The sequence below is a fragment of the Trachurus japonicus genome, chromosome 21, assembly GCF_045865225.1.
Source record: "Trachurus japonicus isolate A0001 chromosome 21, Traja_1.0".
NCBI lineage: Eukaryota > Metazoa > Chordata > Actinopteri > Carangiformes > Carangidae > Trachurus > Trachurus japonicus.
This window is the reverse complement of record NC_140927.1, coordinates 28,217,951-28,233,720: the sequence shown is the minus strand read 5'-3', so window position 1 is coordinate 28,233,720 and position 15,770 is coordinate 28,217,951. Positions and strand designations below refer to the sequence as shown.

The 15,770-nt window shown below is 40.1% G+C and overlaps 2 protein-coding genes across 2 annotated transcripts in view; one reads left to right on the top strand and one right to left on the bottom strand.

Moving 5' to 3' along the window:
- The first annotated feature begins 2,026 nt into the window (after positions 1–2,026).
- LOC146965419 (uncharacterized) lies at positions 2,027–3,611 on the top strand. Its single transcript, XM_085765041.1, has 2 exons — positions 2,027–3,287; positions 3,598–3,611. The coding sequence occupies exons 1-2, from the start codon at positions 2,027–2,029 to the stop codon at positions 3,609–3,611; spliced, it is 1,275 nt and encodes a 424-aa protein (XP_085621167.1).
- A 6,976-nt stretch (positions 3,612–10,587) lies between these two features.
- The window catches only part of LOC146965418 (uncharacterized), a 35,040-nt gene continuing 29,857 nt past the window's right edge, over positions 10,588–15,770 (bottom strand). The window contains exon 7 of the mRNA XM_085765316.1: positions 10,588–10,848. Within this exon, the coding sequence (XP_085621442.1) occupies positions 10,731–10,848 (118 nt within the window). The 3' untranslated portion in view covers positions 10,588–10,730. The remainder of the gene's footprint in view (positions 10,849–15,770) is intronic.

Below are 15,770 nucleotides of genomic sequence, written 5' to 3'. Positions count from 1 at the left end.
CTCTTCAGTTTTTCTTCAGCTTTAGCCAGCCGGCTCCTGCATCGATCTGGGCTTCTGGAAAGTGTGAGTTCTTCACAATATTATGTGCTGGTCTGTTTGTTGGAGCTGTTGTCTGTCTGCTGTTGGGTCACACCGTTAAAGAATCTTTGTGTGGGTGATTGTTGCTTTGATGATTAGAAGCTGTTTATCGTTCTAAATTTTTCTAAATTAAGGGGGGTTTTTGGTCTTTCATTTTTGGCTTTTGGTTTTTGTTTGCGTTGCAGGCAACGCAAAAAGGGGGGTATAGGGAATTTGGAATAAAGGTTGTTGGGGGGTACTAAAGGTTGTTGGGGGGTACTTAAGGTTGTTGGGGGGTACTTAAGGTTAAGGGGGGTAAGGATGAGTAAAGTTAAAGGTGGTTAAAGATTTCAATAGAGGGAAAGTTACAGGGGGGTATATAAAAAGTAAGGATTAAAGGGGGGTAAGGATTTGAATAGAGGGATTTTTTGAGTAAAAAGAGGTAAAATAGAGGGACATTTTGGGATATTAAAAGAAATAAGGTTAAAGGGGGGTTTATTAAGAGTAAAAATAAAGTTAGAATAAAGAGTTAGAAAGAAGCTTTAATACATATGTGATCACTTGTTTTGTGTTTGTTTGTTAAATCCCCATTTTTGTGTGTGTGTGTGTGAAGACCGGTTTTCTTTTGTGAATAAAGTTTATGAGTAATTGATATGATAGAGTGTATGTTGAATAAGGTATAAGAGTGAATAACGTATAAGAATAAGACGTTTGAGTAAGTTATAATATGTTATATTATATATATAATTATATATTCTTTAAGTTTTAACAAATATGAGCCTGAGAAGGATGTTTATGAACCTTTAAAGGACGTTTAATAAGAAATAAACCTTAAGAATCTTCTAAGGGGACTTTGTGATTAACTTGCTATGAGCCTCTATTTAAGGGGACCTTTGGGAAAATAAATCCATAAGAAACTTATGAACCTCGGAAGAGTAACTTTTTGTGTGGTGGAGAATTTTTTGATAAAGCTGATTAATTTTGGGAAAACACTTATTTAAAGTGAGAATGTTTTTATGAAAATTATAATGTTCTAAAGTTATAATACAGAATTTTTGAAAGAAAGGAAAAACTTGCAGTAGGAATGTGTTTTGTGTATCTAGTGATTTTATAAAACACTGAACTATTTGTCTGTCTTCCCTTCATGGAGCGAGAGTTCAAGGAGGAGACCAGAGTTTAAGAGGTGTGTCTAGAGGAGGACAGAGGACAGCTGGCTTGGATCACAAGGATTGAGGCTTGCAGACGACAGCGCATGCATCTGGATCCAGTGATAAAGGCCAGTGTGATTTTATCCACAGACTCTTTCTGACATTGTTGATGCATATTTAGCTTGATTGATAATAGTACACTCATTTACATTTAGTACACACATCTACAGTACATGCATCATACATATGTTGTAGTTAATTAGAAGGAAGACTTGGCAAAGGACTGATCAATCAATAAAGGTTAATTAATGTTGAGTTGGGGAATTTTATTCTTGCAATTTGATAGATATGATAGATTGTGTGAGGTTGTCATTTTTCTAATATTTCTAAGATTTTGAATCCCTTTGAAGTTATTTGTTTCATCTTTCTTTTGCTGACCTTGGCAATACAGAGGTTATAAATGAATTAATCAAAATAAATAAACTAAATAATATTTAATTAGTTAAGTTAAAGTTAAGCACAAGAATAAATGGGAGCCATGACAATGATAAAATAGATGTAAACAATCCAGAAGTACATACTCTTGTTGAACTAGAAGAATAATCCTAAATTATTAATCAAAATAATACAGTTGTTGGTGTCCACATAAAGTGATCGAAATAATAAAAAGGTGAAAAATATAAAGAGAAGAGACAAATAGAGCTTGATATTCTCCAGTTGCTTGAAAAGAGCTAGGGTCAAAAATGGATGAAGGTTATGGGAAAGTTGTAGAGAAAGTTGTAGAGGAAGTAGAAAAGAATGTTAAGAAAGTAGAAATGTTGATGGCAGAGATTGATATACTCCTCTCACATTTGGTCCCAGTACAGAGACCCTCACCTTATGAGAAGGAGGAGGAGTTTAGGGAAATGTATCCTCAGCTCCCAGTAATTAGTCAGGAGGAGGTCGAAGATCAGAGTGATGAGGAAAAAGCTGTGGGAGGATATGATTTAGCAGTTAGAAGGTTATTGGCTAGTGCAGAAAGAAGAAGAGGTGGAGTAGAGAGGGAGAAGGATTTAAGAGAAGGAAGTGAAAGGGAAAGCAAAGATGAAAATGAGAATAGGGATAGTAATGGAGATTTGGATAATGAGAGTCCTTCATTTTCAAGAAGGCATGCCAAAACAAAACATGTTTCTAGGGAAGAAGAAGAGAGACGACAAACTTTAAGTAGGATTGATAAAGGTATAGATCAATGCCTTAAATATTTGGACCAATACACCACACCAAAAGGCCGGAGATTGTTACAGGAACAATTACAGGACTTGCAAATGCAAAAGAAAAAGTTATTGGAAAAAGCCTCCCAAAAATCAGCAAGGGAGGAAGATAAGTCTGATAAGATCTGTCCAGTGGTTATCAGAGGACAGAATCTGGTGTATAAATCTTGGGATAATACAGTTATGCCAGATTTATTTGAGCAATTACCCGTTCTTCAGGATGGAGCACATCCTTGGATTTTAAAGTTGAAGGAGATTATGGTGGAAACAAAGCCTACCATGGGAGACTTTAAGAGACTTCTGGTAAATATTATTGGGGTTCCAGCCATGGAAGAGATTTTACAGAAAGCTGGATATAATCGATATGTGGGATCTACTGTGAACGATTCAGAGCTGTTTGGAGCAAATAGAGGTCGACTGTATAGAGCGTTAAGAGATACATTTCCAACAAATGTACACCCTGATAATATTCATGTTGAACCATTAGGACAAGAAGAAAATCCGAGATCTTATGTGTCAAAAGCTCATCAGGTATGGAGAAATGTTACAGGACATGATCCGGATGACAGTCAGATGGAGCAATCAATCTTGCGAGCTAAAATTCAGAAGGGGTTGCCACTGTCAGTGAGGAGTAAATTAGCAGAAGTGGTTGGTCTAGGGAGCATGATAAAGAGTGTTTATACAGATCACATAGCATACCTAGTAGAGCTGTATAGAAAGAAAGAGCATGAACAGAGGGACCAAGATCAGGAGATCCTTAGACAGTTAAATCAGATTCAACTGAAGAAGGAGAAGAAGCAGGCGGTAGTTAAGCAGAACCAGCCTGAGATAAGTCAGCCCATGTCACAGCCAAAACAGCCTTGTGCAGCGGTACCTTTTGTTTATAACACACAGCCGACCTTTGGTCTGCAGCAGCAGGCATGGAGAGGAAGAGGTCAAGGAAATGTAGGGAGAGCAAGAGTAAATTTCAATCCAAATTTTCAACAAAGTCCTGAAGTGTGTTATAATTGTGGACTGGTTGGTCATTTTGCTCGTGCGTGTAACAAAGTAGGAGGAGGAAATTTCAGAGGGAATTTCAGAGGAATCCCAAGAGGCTTTAGAGGTCAACTAATGACATTTCGAGGACTGTTGAACCCTCTCAGGGGTCCGCAGCTAGGATTTTAGGGATGCTCAGAAAATTCGAAAGGGAGGTGTCAGCTGGTACCTCTTACAAAATCAATTGAGCTCTGCTACAAAAATCAAAAAACTACAATACCTATACTGGTATCAGGAGCCTATACCTATCTGTACTTTTGAGAAGAGATGTTTTGTGTTCTGTGATGACACTAGCGTTAAAACCAGTTAATTTGTTCTCCTTTTATGTCTCAACTGTCCATTGCATTGCCTGGCATATTATTAAAACAAGATGTAAACATTTAGGAAGTGCAGGAGAAAATATCAACATCAGGATAAGGACATATTTTGACTTATACTTGTCTGAATGAGGTTAATGTTGCAGTGTTGAACAGCCACTCCTCAACACTCATGTGTTGTATTGTTTTGATTTTTGTTGATAGTAATGAAACCTCATAGGATTCGTAAGTTGTAGTTTAGCATTTATTGACCAAACTGACATGCATCAGATGCTAAAGTAAAGAAAGTAAAATTGCACTGCTTTGGCAGTAACATGTAGTATGAGCAGAAATGTGAAGTCTAAACAGTTGTTTTTTGTCATTCTCCATCTTTTCCTTTATATAGTTAAGAATTATTGTTATTGCCATAGTGTAATAAAATGAAACGTAGGCCTGCATAAGAAATATTTCTTAGTATGTTTAAACTCATTGTGTTGGTAAATGTTGATTAGTTGGTTTACTGTTGGGAAAAAAAAAAGAATATCTTATTCTACAAGTCTCACTCAATTATCCACAAAGGTGGCTTTCTCATAATAAAATGAAATAGGACAGAACATGCCATGGTAAGAAAATTGTGTGTCTCCAGTGTAAGTGTGGGATCCACTACTCACTCAGGTCAACAGCCCAATTTGAGCCAAAGTGTGAGGCTGCTGCCTCTTAAAGTTCCAGTGTAAAATGTATAATTAAATAATACAAGGACAAATTAGAAATTTAGCAAGCTGACTATACTTATTGCAGTAACATACAGTATATTCAAAAAGCTTAATTTACACAGTGTGAAGTTGTACAGTTACCTTAAAAAGTTGAGATAATTACAAAAAGGAAGCTGTTCTTGAAATAAAGAAATAGTTGTGGATAGGTAGAGGTGACACTTAAGATTCTATTGGTCTTTGGAGAATCATGAAGGATTGATAATAGTGCTCTCAGCCCTTTTAGGTCTGACGATTCAAGAAGCACATGGGTTGGCCCATGTTGCAAGGGGGGAGGTTATAGTATGGATTTTATTTGCTTAAATAGACTGATTGGGTTATAACCAGGTGGATGCTCAGTCACTTGCCAAGTTAACCAAGTTTTTATCAAAATTTTGCAAGGTTTTTGCCACATTTTTGTGAAGAGATGTCATGAGCAGGAGGGGACTTCTGCTTGGATAATGGATGAGAAGTCTGTGGATACAATTGCAAAACTGATTTAGTAAAAATATAGGGATTTATGTGTTTATGTGCATTTGATGTTTGAAATGTATTTGCTGTTGCAAAGATACTGGTTTGTTTTCTCTCTCCCTCCTAGAACATATAGAAGAGAGATCACTGTGAAAGTGCCAGGCTGTTCGGGGACCCAGATGTTCTGAGGAGATTCAGACATCCTCACATGAAGAATGTGAATGAAGTGAAGGGCCCTGAACATTATGGACACTTAAGTATTTTGACCACATTGAAGATTGACACTGTGGAAGAACTGCAGTGTAATTTGGTGTTTTTATGGAATGCTTTTTGACATTAAAGTGTGATGTCTTTCATGATGATATGTACTCACTACTGTATGTTTTTGCTAGTATGTGGATATTGGAGCCTCAGATGTTTTCTTTCTTTTTGACGTTTAGGGAGAGTAATGTTAGGCAGGGACAGGTCCAATGGAGGATCCGATGGGTTGACCAGCCTGAAATTGGACACTGTTTTGATTTTATTTGTCTGAGGTTTTCATATGTATCTACTGAATTGTTTCATTCAAGTTTTAAGAATTTCTTCTTTTCTAATTGGTTTGGAGTGCTAAACAGTGGTTGCCTAAGGCAGAGGGACCGTGAGAGAATTTCCTGTCTTGATTGTTTGATGGAAACTTTAAGGAAGATTGGCTGCCAGGCAGGTTTTCGCTCTCACACTCCACAAATTGTTTTATTGCTAATGATTGTTTCATTATAGACATTATATAAGAGTGTCTGTTTGTTTCATTATGATAATCATTTGATTGTATGTTGTATTTTATGTGTCGAGACTCTACGAGCCTCGAAGGGGGGAAATATGTAGTGTATTATACACCTTAACTTTCTTGCTTAAATATCTTGTATTATCTTATGTTCTTCTTATTGTGTGTGCTTTCTCTGAACTGAAGGAATGTGTCAACTGATGCTCTGCTTCATGGGTTCCAGATGCTGCCTAGAAGCAACTTGGTCTGTTGGAAAGTTGATGATTGTTTTGTTTAGCCTAAAGGTTGAAACCTTAGGTCAGGGGTGTCTTCTTCCGTTGACCTATGGTGGCCCAGAGGTTATCAATTTGGTCAAGAGGTTAAATCCCAGAAAGTAAATAATCCAGATCAAGGAAGTCTTTGTTGATTGGTTGCATTCCTTAGTTTGGAGAAGGTGGAGTGTTTGGAGTTAGAAACATATATAAGGTCAGAGCTTTGGGCCAGGAGAGAGAGATCTCATTTTGGCCAGAGATGCTCCAGGATTCGGCATTTTTGTACACTGTTCTTCTTCTTGTTAATAAACTTCTTTTTTGAATACAAGCGAAGACGTGTCAGCGGTAATCCCTTCTTTTCATCAACACATCAATATACCACAACAACAACAAATATAACACAATAAAAATTAAAGTGATAAACTCAATGTGTTTTGAGAAGAATTACAAATCAGAACCAACTACTGCATACTTAACACAGAAAATACATGTACAAAAGTGATACAAAACTGTGACAAGATTCTCCACAATGGATAATCAGTCCTGGGTGACTGCTGTGTATCCCTCTCCTCCAGCATGTGTCTTTATGAAGTCCTCTCTGGCTGTGTCATCAAAATGTATGGCTCCATCTGCACAAGAAGAAGAAGACAAATAATTAGAAATATGCAAAGACAACCTGCAGCCTGTGTCTCCACTACCAATACTGGATTCATACAAAACCATCTCAGCAAATGTTAAGATATGACATAAGGGCTTACCTTGTATTGCTCTATAAACCTTTGTCTTCTCCCTTGATATTAGATGTCACCATCAGGGCATTAGTGAAGAGCCTATAGGGGAAAAAAACATTTATAAATAAATGTGAATGATACAGTGCTTTGCAAAAGTATTCATACACCTTGAACTTTTACTTTACACATTTTGTCATGTAACAACAGCTTTAATGTATTTTATTGGGATTTTATGTGATAGACCAACACAAAGTAGTACATAATTGTTAAGTGGATGAAAAATACGTGTGGTGTTACAGATTTTTTTTTTTAAATACATGCAAAACTCTGGTGGAAACTGCACAACACACCATCCTCACTGTGAAACAGAACCCAGGAAGAGTAGCTAGTGGAAGCTTGTATGACAGAGCCCAGGAGGAGCTCCGTACAGCAGAGTATAGGAGGGCTGTTAGCACTGTTAGCTGTCCTGGATGCTAGTGAGTGCAAGCAGTGGATGCTATCCGCTAGCCCGATGCTAATTTCCGCTAGCACGATGCTAACTTCCGCTAGCCCGATGCTAACTAGCGGTGGCGGCTAGCATCCGTGACTACCACCAGAGACGTTCTAATATGAGAAGAGGACTAGAAGGACTTTGCTACCACTCACATCCCAGTTTACCACAACAGTCCTCATAGCTACTCATTACAGCAAATAGAGCAGACACTGGGGCCGTGAAGGTGCACGCCGCAGCGCGTCTTGTGTGAATGACACATCGGTTAAAATGGGCACCGGAAAGAAACTGACACTATAAATGCATACAGTAAACATAAAATCAACTAAACCAAGCAAACTTACCTTCCACTTAGTGGAAAACGATGTTGTTGTAACCAAGGCGTTATGTTGACCACAGTCTGCTTCTGCAGGAGAAGAAACGCGCCAGTTGCTTGGTGTATTTCCTCAGCCAACCAGAGTGGCGTTTGCTGGTGCCTCAGCCAATCAGAGTATGATCACATGCTGCCTCAGCCAATCAGAGTGCCTTTGACTAGTTTAAATAATAAAGGCTCTTATCAAAGACTGTTCAAAATTATATTTACTTCTCCCTACTCTTATGAACCATGATCAGGTGAAATTATTTTCTGAAGCCATAATCTCCCACAAATTTCATTTCAAAATATATAAATTAAAATATTAATTAATTAATTAATTAATTAATTGAAATAAAATGAAATGAAATTGAAAAAAAAAACAGTAGGAAAAACAAAGATGTAAAATAACAAAATATCACATGTACTCAAGAACAACAATGTCTTAAATGAGTTTAAATTGAACATAGAAGAGATGTCTACAATGCCCACATTTGGACGTCATCTGGCGTAACAGTCTGCACCTTCAGGGGACCAAAATTAGACATATAAAAATGACGTAGACAAGACGTTGTTTGGACGTCTCTTATAATGTTTAATCACAAACAATATATATTCGTATTTATTAATCATGTTGATAACAATATTGTTATTTGTCCACTACTACTATTACTAAAACTACTACAATCATTAATCATGTCAATTTCCTGCACCTGTCTTAGACGTCCAAAAACAGTGACCAAGCCTGACGTCCAAATGTTTAACTGCATATTGACGTCCAAGTGGGGTCATGATTAGACGTCCAAATAGTGGACCTAGTTTGGACGTTGTTTAGGCGTCCAGAATTGGTCTTGGACCGACGGACGCAATATAGACATGATCTGCACGTCCATCAGACGTCCAATGTTTGGTGGGATCAACGTAAATTATGAAAAGTCCAAAATTTCAACAAATCCCACAGGTAAGAGCTGTCAGTCAGACAGAGCAGAGGATCAATGTCTGTTGTGACTGTTTTTATTGACTGGTCATTACTTGGTTCAGGTCCCACCAGCTCTGAGAGGAGATGTCATGGAGCTGTCGTCCTCTCTCTGAGTCTGCTGGGTGTTTTCCTGCTGGCTGGACTCATCGGCCTCAGTGTTCACTGTGAGTCTGCTTCATTTAGGACTTAAGAAACCACACAGACAACCACAACCAACTAACTCATTCTATTATTCATGATACCTATTCACTGTATTTGTATTATTGCACCTATTGTATTCAGTATCTGTTATCCTTCTTTAGCCTGACCAGGGACAAAGACTGCAAATTAGCTGTCTTGTATGCATCGCATTTTCCATTCTTTGTGGCAATGTTGTATGTATCGTCCCTGTTAAATAAACATTAAAATAAATAAATAAATAAAATATGGACAAACGCTAAAGCCTGTCCGGCTCAGTCACTGCAGTCAGACTGGCCAAAAGCAGGTCTCCACTGGCCTGAAGACGCTCGGTCAGGTCGACTGAGTGACGGTCTAAGATAAACAAAGATAAACACTGAAACACGCCACACATTCACTGATGTTGATGTCAGGAGGGCAGTTTGTATATGGTAGCTGTAGAGTTTTGTTTTGCAAGATTTGAACTGTTTGATGGAATATTCAAGTCGACATGGGCAACTTCAGGGATAAAACAATTACAACTGTACAATTGGTACCTTAAGAACCAATGTGCAGGATTTAGTGACATCTAGTGGTGAGTTTGCAGATTGCAAGCAGTTAACTTCCCCTGCCCTCACCTCTCCCTTTAAAAACATATCACAACAATATAATGACAGCTCACCTCAGACCATCTGCTCACTTTCCTTATTCCCATGTCCCGTTGATGCGTTTTTAATGTAACTGCCGCTGCTGTCCTGCTTTTTGCCCTGAAGATGTTTGTGTGTAAGTGTTGTTGTTGTTGTCATCCTGCTTGTTGTTTTTATGAGACCAAAGACAAATCTCCACATTGTGTACAATAAATGAAACTAACTAACTAACTAACTTAACACATCGACCCTTTCCAGTATTTTATTAATAAAAATGATTTAAAGTGTTAACATTTTGAACTCGAGCATTTGTTAAGCACTTCCTTTAGTGCAACAGTGACTGAACTAAGTGTGCAGTCAAGACCCTGTTCAGACCTGTTATTAACTATGGTGATCTGATCACAAGTGGTCAGCTCTGAATATATGTGTGAACCAAGGGGGCAGTTGTCGGTCTGAGAAGTGAAGCTCACTTCCGCGTTCAAAAAACTGCAATCCCCCCGGCTTCCTCTGGGGGCTGGTGTCAGAAGGGAGCATTCTCCATAGACCCCCATGTTAAAATCGCCGACTCTACATCCTCAGTAAACATGTTAAAAGCCTGGTGTCAGAACGTTTTTTCGTCTCAATCGATAGTTTCTACCCCCGCACACAGTCTGAGGGGGGTGAATTTTTTTTTAACTCTACTGTTTTACTGTTATTAGGTTAAAACTCTGGCCAATTAGGGCACGGAAACGTTGAGTGACAGGTCCGAGCAGCTCCGTGGACAGCTGCTTCGAGGCCAGTGGGCGGGTTCTCGGCCGGCCAATCCAACATGGCGCTGTTCAGGCTGCCATATTTGAGTCACAAAAACGACTCCCCAAAACCAATGGGTGACGTCACGGACGCTACGTCCATTCTTTTTACAGTCTATGGTGTGAACACACTGAATACACATTTTTTCACTGTGGACCACTATCCTTTTGCAGTGTGAATGCAGATGTATGTTTTACCCTATTTTAAATAGATAAACCTGTATTTTATTGTAACCTTTGATTTCAACATACTTCACTCTATTCATTCTGAGTTGTGCAAGCCGGAGCTAATCATTGCATCTAGCGGGCGAAGGTTTGAGCCGTCAGAGATAAACCACAATGCAGACAGAGTACTGTATGTGGACAGAGCTGTGCAGTGAAGAAACAGACTGGGTTGAGTCATGTTTAGCATCACCTCCAGGTGCAATTTAATGTTGAGAAGCTGTTTACATAGATCCAATCTTCAGCAAAGTCAAACACTCACACAGACCAAAGTATTACAGTAAACAAACAGGAACAGTTTTTACTGAAGCCTTTCATCACCATATCCAACACTAAGCAGCCCTCATTTCACAGATCCAAGGACGTATCACATGGTGTATCATTCCAGTTTCTCTTCCCATCACTTCTGATCTGAGCACAGTCCTCCTTACCACCTCCATTATTAGGCTCATTATCAGCCCAGTACCTAGAAGGGAACCAGAGCATCATGTTTAAAGGGATAGTTGAACATTTTGGCAAATTCGCCCATTGCCATAATTCCTATAGTCATAGCAGTAGGTCCGTTACCTTTATTTGTTGGTGTAAGCTATTTTTAAAACGGAGCAGAGCCGCGAGCTGCTCAGAGCTACACTACGGAGGCTAATGGGATTTCTTGGTTTCCTGCATCAAACTCATCAAATACACAATCCAACAACTCCAAAACGCTCCGGTGGACAAGTTGTGACCTGCACATTCTCCACGCTATGAGATAATAACAGAACGTTACCAGACAGAGTTGTTTTAGAGGTAAACACAGAGGGCCCTAGTTTGGTGGCGCAGCGCAGGTGGCGCAAGGTAGCGCAGCCGGTGTAATGCAAGTTTCGACCAGCGCAGCCTAGCGCAAGGTCAGATTGGCAGATTGGCAGATCGCGCTGTGCTGAGATAGGTGTGGCCGCGCAGCAGGGGGAGGCGTCACAGATTCAGCTTGGCGCAGTAGAAGTTTAGTGCGAAAATATCCCGCCGAGGGTGCGCTGAAAGCTCGCCACCTCAAACCAGGTCTACTCTCAGCGCAGGGCGAAGCGCAGCAGGTGCAGTGGAAGTTTGGCTGACTGACCTGCAGTGCACACACGTCACCATGACCTCACAGGCAGGTTTCCACGTACCAGGCACATTTCAATGCAATAAATATCCACAATAACCACTATTTAATGCAACTAATGGAATCAACACGTGAATTTATATCTATATAGATTGTCCCGTCACATCTGAAGTCAGATCAAAGGCTGTCGGCACGCGTAATGGAAACTCCACCTGAATTAACACAGCAGGGACGAACTGGCACTGAAAAGCAGCTGTGGATATCCCAAGAGTAGGACTGAGGGTGGAGGATGACTGCATGTCACTGCCGTGTTGAGATACGCACTGTGCCGTTGTGATGATCCGCTTTATTTATTTATTTACTTATTAATTTATTTATTCATCCGGCATGGTGTTTGTTTATGTTGTGATTAGTGTACACCTCTCATCTTTCTTACACAGGGTTTGAATAAATGTGAGTTTCTTTATTAGTTTATTAGTTGTTGTTTCTTACACTGGGCAGTGGTTCTCAGTGTATCAGATCAAACCTGATTAAGGATGTTAGTAAACTCATTATTCGGCCACTCTGAGCTGGACCTCCGGACCAAAACAGCTGTTTCCTCCTGGGAGAGGTTCGGCCTCTGGCGTCGCTGTCTCCTCCGTCCATGTCAAAGTATAAAATGACAAACTTGCAGTGCGCATCGCCCGCGGCACAGTTAAAGGTGAGGAGAGGAGCTCATTTGATTGGTGAAGATCCGAATCGGCTGTGTTAATCCCACTTCACGCCTTTCTCTCCTCCTCTTGTCTCCTCCCCCTTTGCCGTTTGCGCCGGTAGGAGGGACGAGGGGAGGGCTTGCGCTGGCCTGAGTCGGACTGCGCTGCCCACCAAACTTGCAAAATGGACCTGGACATGCCTCGTTGGCGTGGCGAAGCTGCGCTGCGCTTAGACTTCGCTCGGTCTAGGAAACTAGGGCCCAGAGACTGCTTGCGGAAAAACTGTCCCTGAAGGCAACGTGCATCAGTGTTTTTGCATGAATTTACCTCTAAAACAACTCTGTCTGGTAACGTTCTGTTATTATCTCATAGTGTGGTGAATGTGCAGGTCACAACTTGTCCACCAGAGCGTTTTGGAGTTGTTGGATTGTGTATTTGATGAGTTTGATGCAGGAAACCAAGAAATACCATTACCCTTAGCTCTGAGCCGCTCACGGCTCTGCTCCGCCGTTCTAAAAATAGCTTACACCAACAATTAAAGGTAACAAACCTACTGCTATGACTATAGGGATTATGGCAATGGGCCAATTTGCCAAAATGTTCAACTATCCCTTTAACAAACATGATTTTTTTTCAAACACTGAAATAATTTTCACCAGGTCTGATGTGTTTGCAAAGTTTGATGAGTTTTTGAGCATGTTGTGACCCTCAAAAAGGCAATTTGCTTTGTGAAATGATAAACCATGAATTCTCAAAAGGGTCCTTACATCCTTCCACCTTGTGCTCTAACCCTAAAAATCAAGATACATGTCAACAGAGTTTGAGAACAAGTGAAGATCAACTTATAATTTCCCACAGGAGTCATAGCTCAGTCTCCAGGTCCTCTTGTGGACTTTGTTGTTCTCCAAACTATCTAACCTGATCCTCTCTGCTACAGTGGTGTTTAACAAGGGCCTTGCAGCAGTGATTTCTTACACCACCTGCTGTAAAAGTTATGATCAACTGCAACAACTTGCATCATCCTGTGAGAAAGCATCAAGGTGATCAGGGAGCTGCTGTACAACTATTCTCATGAAAAGAAATTGCTGGATAAAATATGTAGTAAAAAAAAAATTAGAAGCCTTACGCCAGAGTCAGTTCCATCGACCCATTTCCAGACGCCTTCCTTCTCGTTGTCGGTCAAACCAATCCAAATTTTATCTGAGGTTAATCCAATGAGGAATGTCTGGTAAATATGAAGAGACCACATTATACAGTTATCTGAATATATCAATGACACAGGAAAGAAAATTAATGTTAATCACACACACACATAGGGTTGCCACCTTGGATTTGTGAAAAAAAGGGACCAAATGTGTATTTTATTTATTTTAATTTTATTTTTATTTAAGGAGGACGATGCACGTCCTATGCACGTTAATGAAGATAATACAATGTAATAAAATGTTGCGCTGGGCCGGGCTGGGTCCTGAGTTACCCCAGCCTTGAAATATTTGAGTCCAGCAGCCATGTCCACACACTGAAACAAAGAGAGAGACATCACAGGTGTAAGGAGTTATGCAGTGGAGGATATGAAAAGAGCAAACTTGCCTGGCAAAAACTAAGTTAACTACTAAGTACTAAGGACTGTACTAAGTTGTAGGACTCCCTGTAACCTCTCTTGTACCTTTGTTGTCCTCTTGACACAGGTTGTCTCCTTGGCACAGATGTTCTTGTCTCTGCTGCATTCCTTCTGGTTGGACTCCTTGGTCTGCTGCTGCCATCCTCTACATTAAATATATATTATAAATAAAGAAAAAAGAAATAGATTGAAACATGATTGGACATGCAAATATACTAAGTTGACAGTTCTATCCATCTCTATTTCCTTGCTTACCCATTTGTCTATCTGTCTCTGATTCTCTCCCTGATAGAGATGCTCTTGACCCTGACACAGATGTTCTTGTCTCTGCTGCATTCCTTCTGGTTGGACTCCTTGGTCTGCTGCTGCCATCCTCTACATTATATACACATTATAAATAAAGAAAAAAGAAATAGATTGAAACATGATTGGACATGCAAATATACTAAGTTGACAGTTCTATCACTCTCTATTTCCTTGCTTACCCATTTGTCTATCTGTCTCTGATTCTCTCCCTGATAGAGATGCTCTTGACCCTGACACAGATGCTCCTGACCCTGACAAAGACGCACTTGACCCTGCGCACACTCTGGCCTCATTTGTCTGCTGCTGTCCCTTTCTATTTTAAATTCAAATTTTAAAAAACACAGATGAAAACATGATTGGATCAATTTGTATTATAATACAGTATAAACAACATTTTGACTTAATGAATTTGGTCTCCCACTCACCTATTTTTCCATCTGTATTTGGCATCCCCTTTTGCTGCCTCCAGTAGTCCATGCTGTTTCTCGACAAATGCTTTGAACTCCAAGCATGATACCTTAAAGTTTAGTCTGACTTGAAGTTCTGCTTTCACCAAGCCCACTGACATCCTGTTCCTCTTGTCTGACCAGACATCTTCCATGTGGCTAAACACACGCTCAGCATAAGCATTACTGACTGGTACAGAAAACACAAAAGATACCACTTTATACAGTTCAGTTGCAGCTTTCTCCTTCTTGAAAAAAAACGCCCATTTCTTGTCTGGTGCCAGGTCTTCTGGGATGAATTCAAATACACTGTTCAGTACATTGTAGTCCTGGTACAGTTGATCTTGGTCTATTTGCAGAGCTAGTTTGTTGATCAGTCCTTCCAGTGCATCCCACTCCATTGGGCCACTTAGTTGTAGACAACTAGTGTGAGAAACTGGGTCATTAAAATCAAAGTTGGCCTCCAGATACTGAACTGCTCTCTCAAAGAAGCAGTCAGCCAGTTTTTCAAACTTTTTTTGTTCTCGTTCACTCAGTTTACGGGTTGCTTGTTTTGTTTTGTGGCCATAAAACTTGTCTGCCCGGCGCAACCTTAATTGCCTACGCAGTCGACTCATCACTTCATGCACATTGAGTAGAGTAGCAGTCTCATTTTCCAACTTGAGTATTGCACAATTAAACTCTTGCATGACGTTGTGGAGAAACAGCAGGACACACTCACACACTGTCACCTCATCATCATCACTGCTGTTGGCGTCAGCATCAGGACCACTTTTGCAAAAAGCCTTCCAAATAATGTCAGGACAGTCCGCTCTTCCCAGTTGTTAGACAAAACCGTGGTTTTTTTGTAAGCACTATTGCCCCACCATGGGGTTGTGATGCATCAACCCCAGTCTGCCTGAAACTGCCAGTTAGCGTCTGCCGTTGGTTCACAGCAATTTGAAGGCAGAAATACTCAGAAGTGCATTTTTGCACTTACTTTTCTGCTGATATGTTCTCTAGCATCAGAAAATCCCACAGGAACATGTGAACAACATGAAAAACATGATTTTCATTGGAGGGATTTTTTAATAGGCTAACTGAATTTTTGGCAGCTGTTAGAAATCTGCCTTTACACACTAACAGCTGCTGTCTTAGTTCTTGAAAATTGTGCGTTCAAGCCTCAGCTCGTGCAACATTTCCATATGAGAAATCTACCCACACTTTTCACAAAGGTCCAGTACCATGCCAGATGTCCTCGACTGG

Coding starts and splice junctions, on each gene's coding strand:
- LOC146965419 (XM_085765041.1), top strand. CDS start 2,027: ATGGCAGAGATTGATATACTCCTCTCACATTTGGTCCCAGTACAGAGA.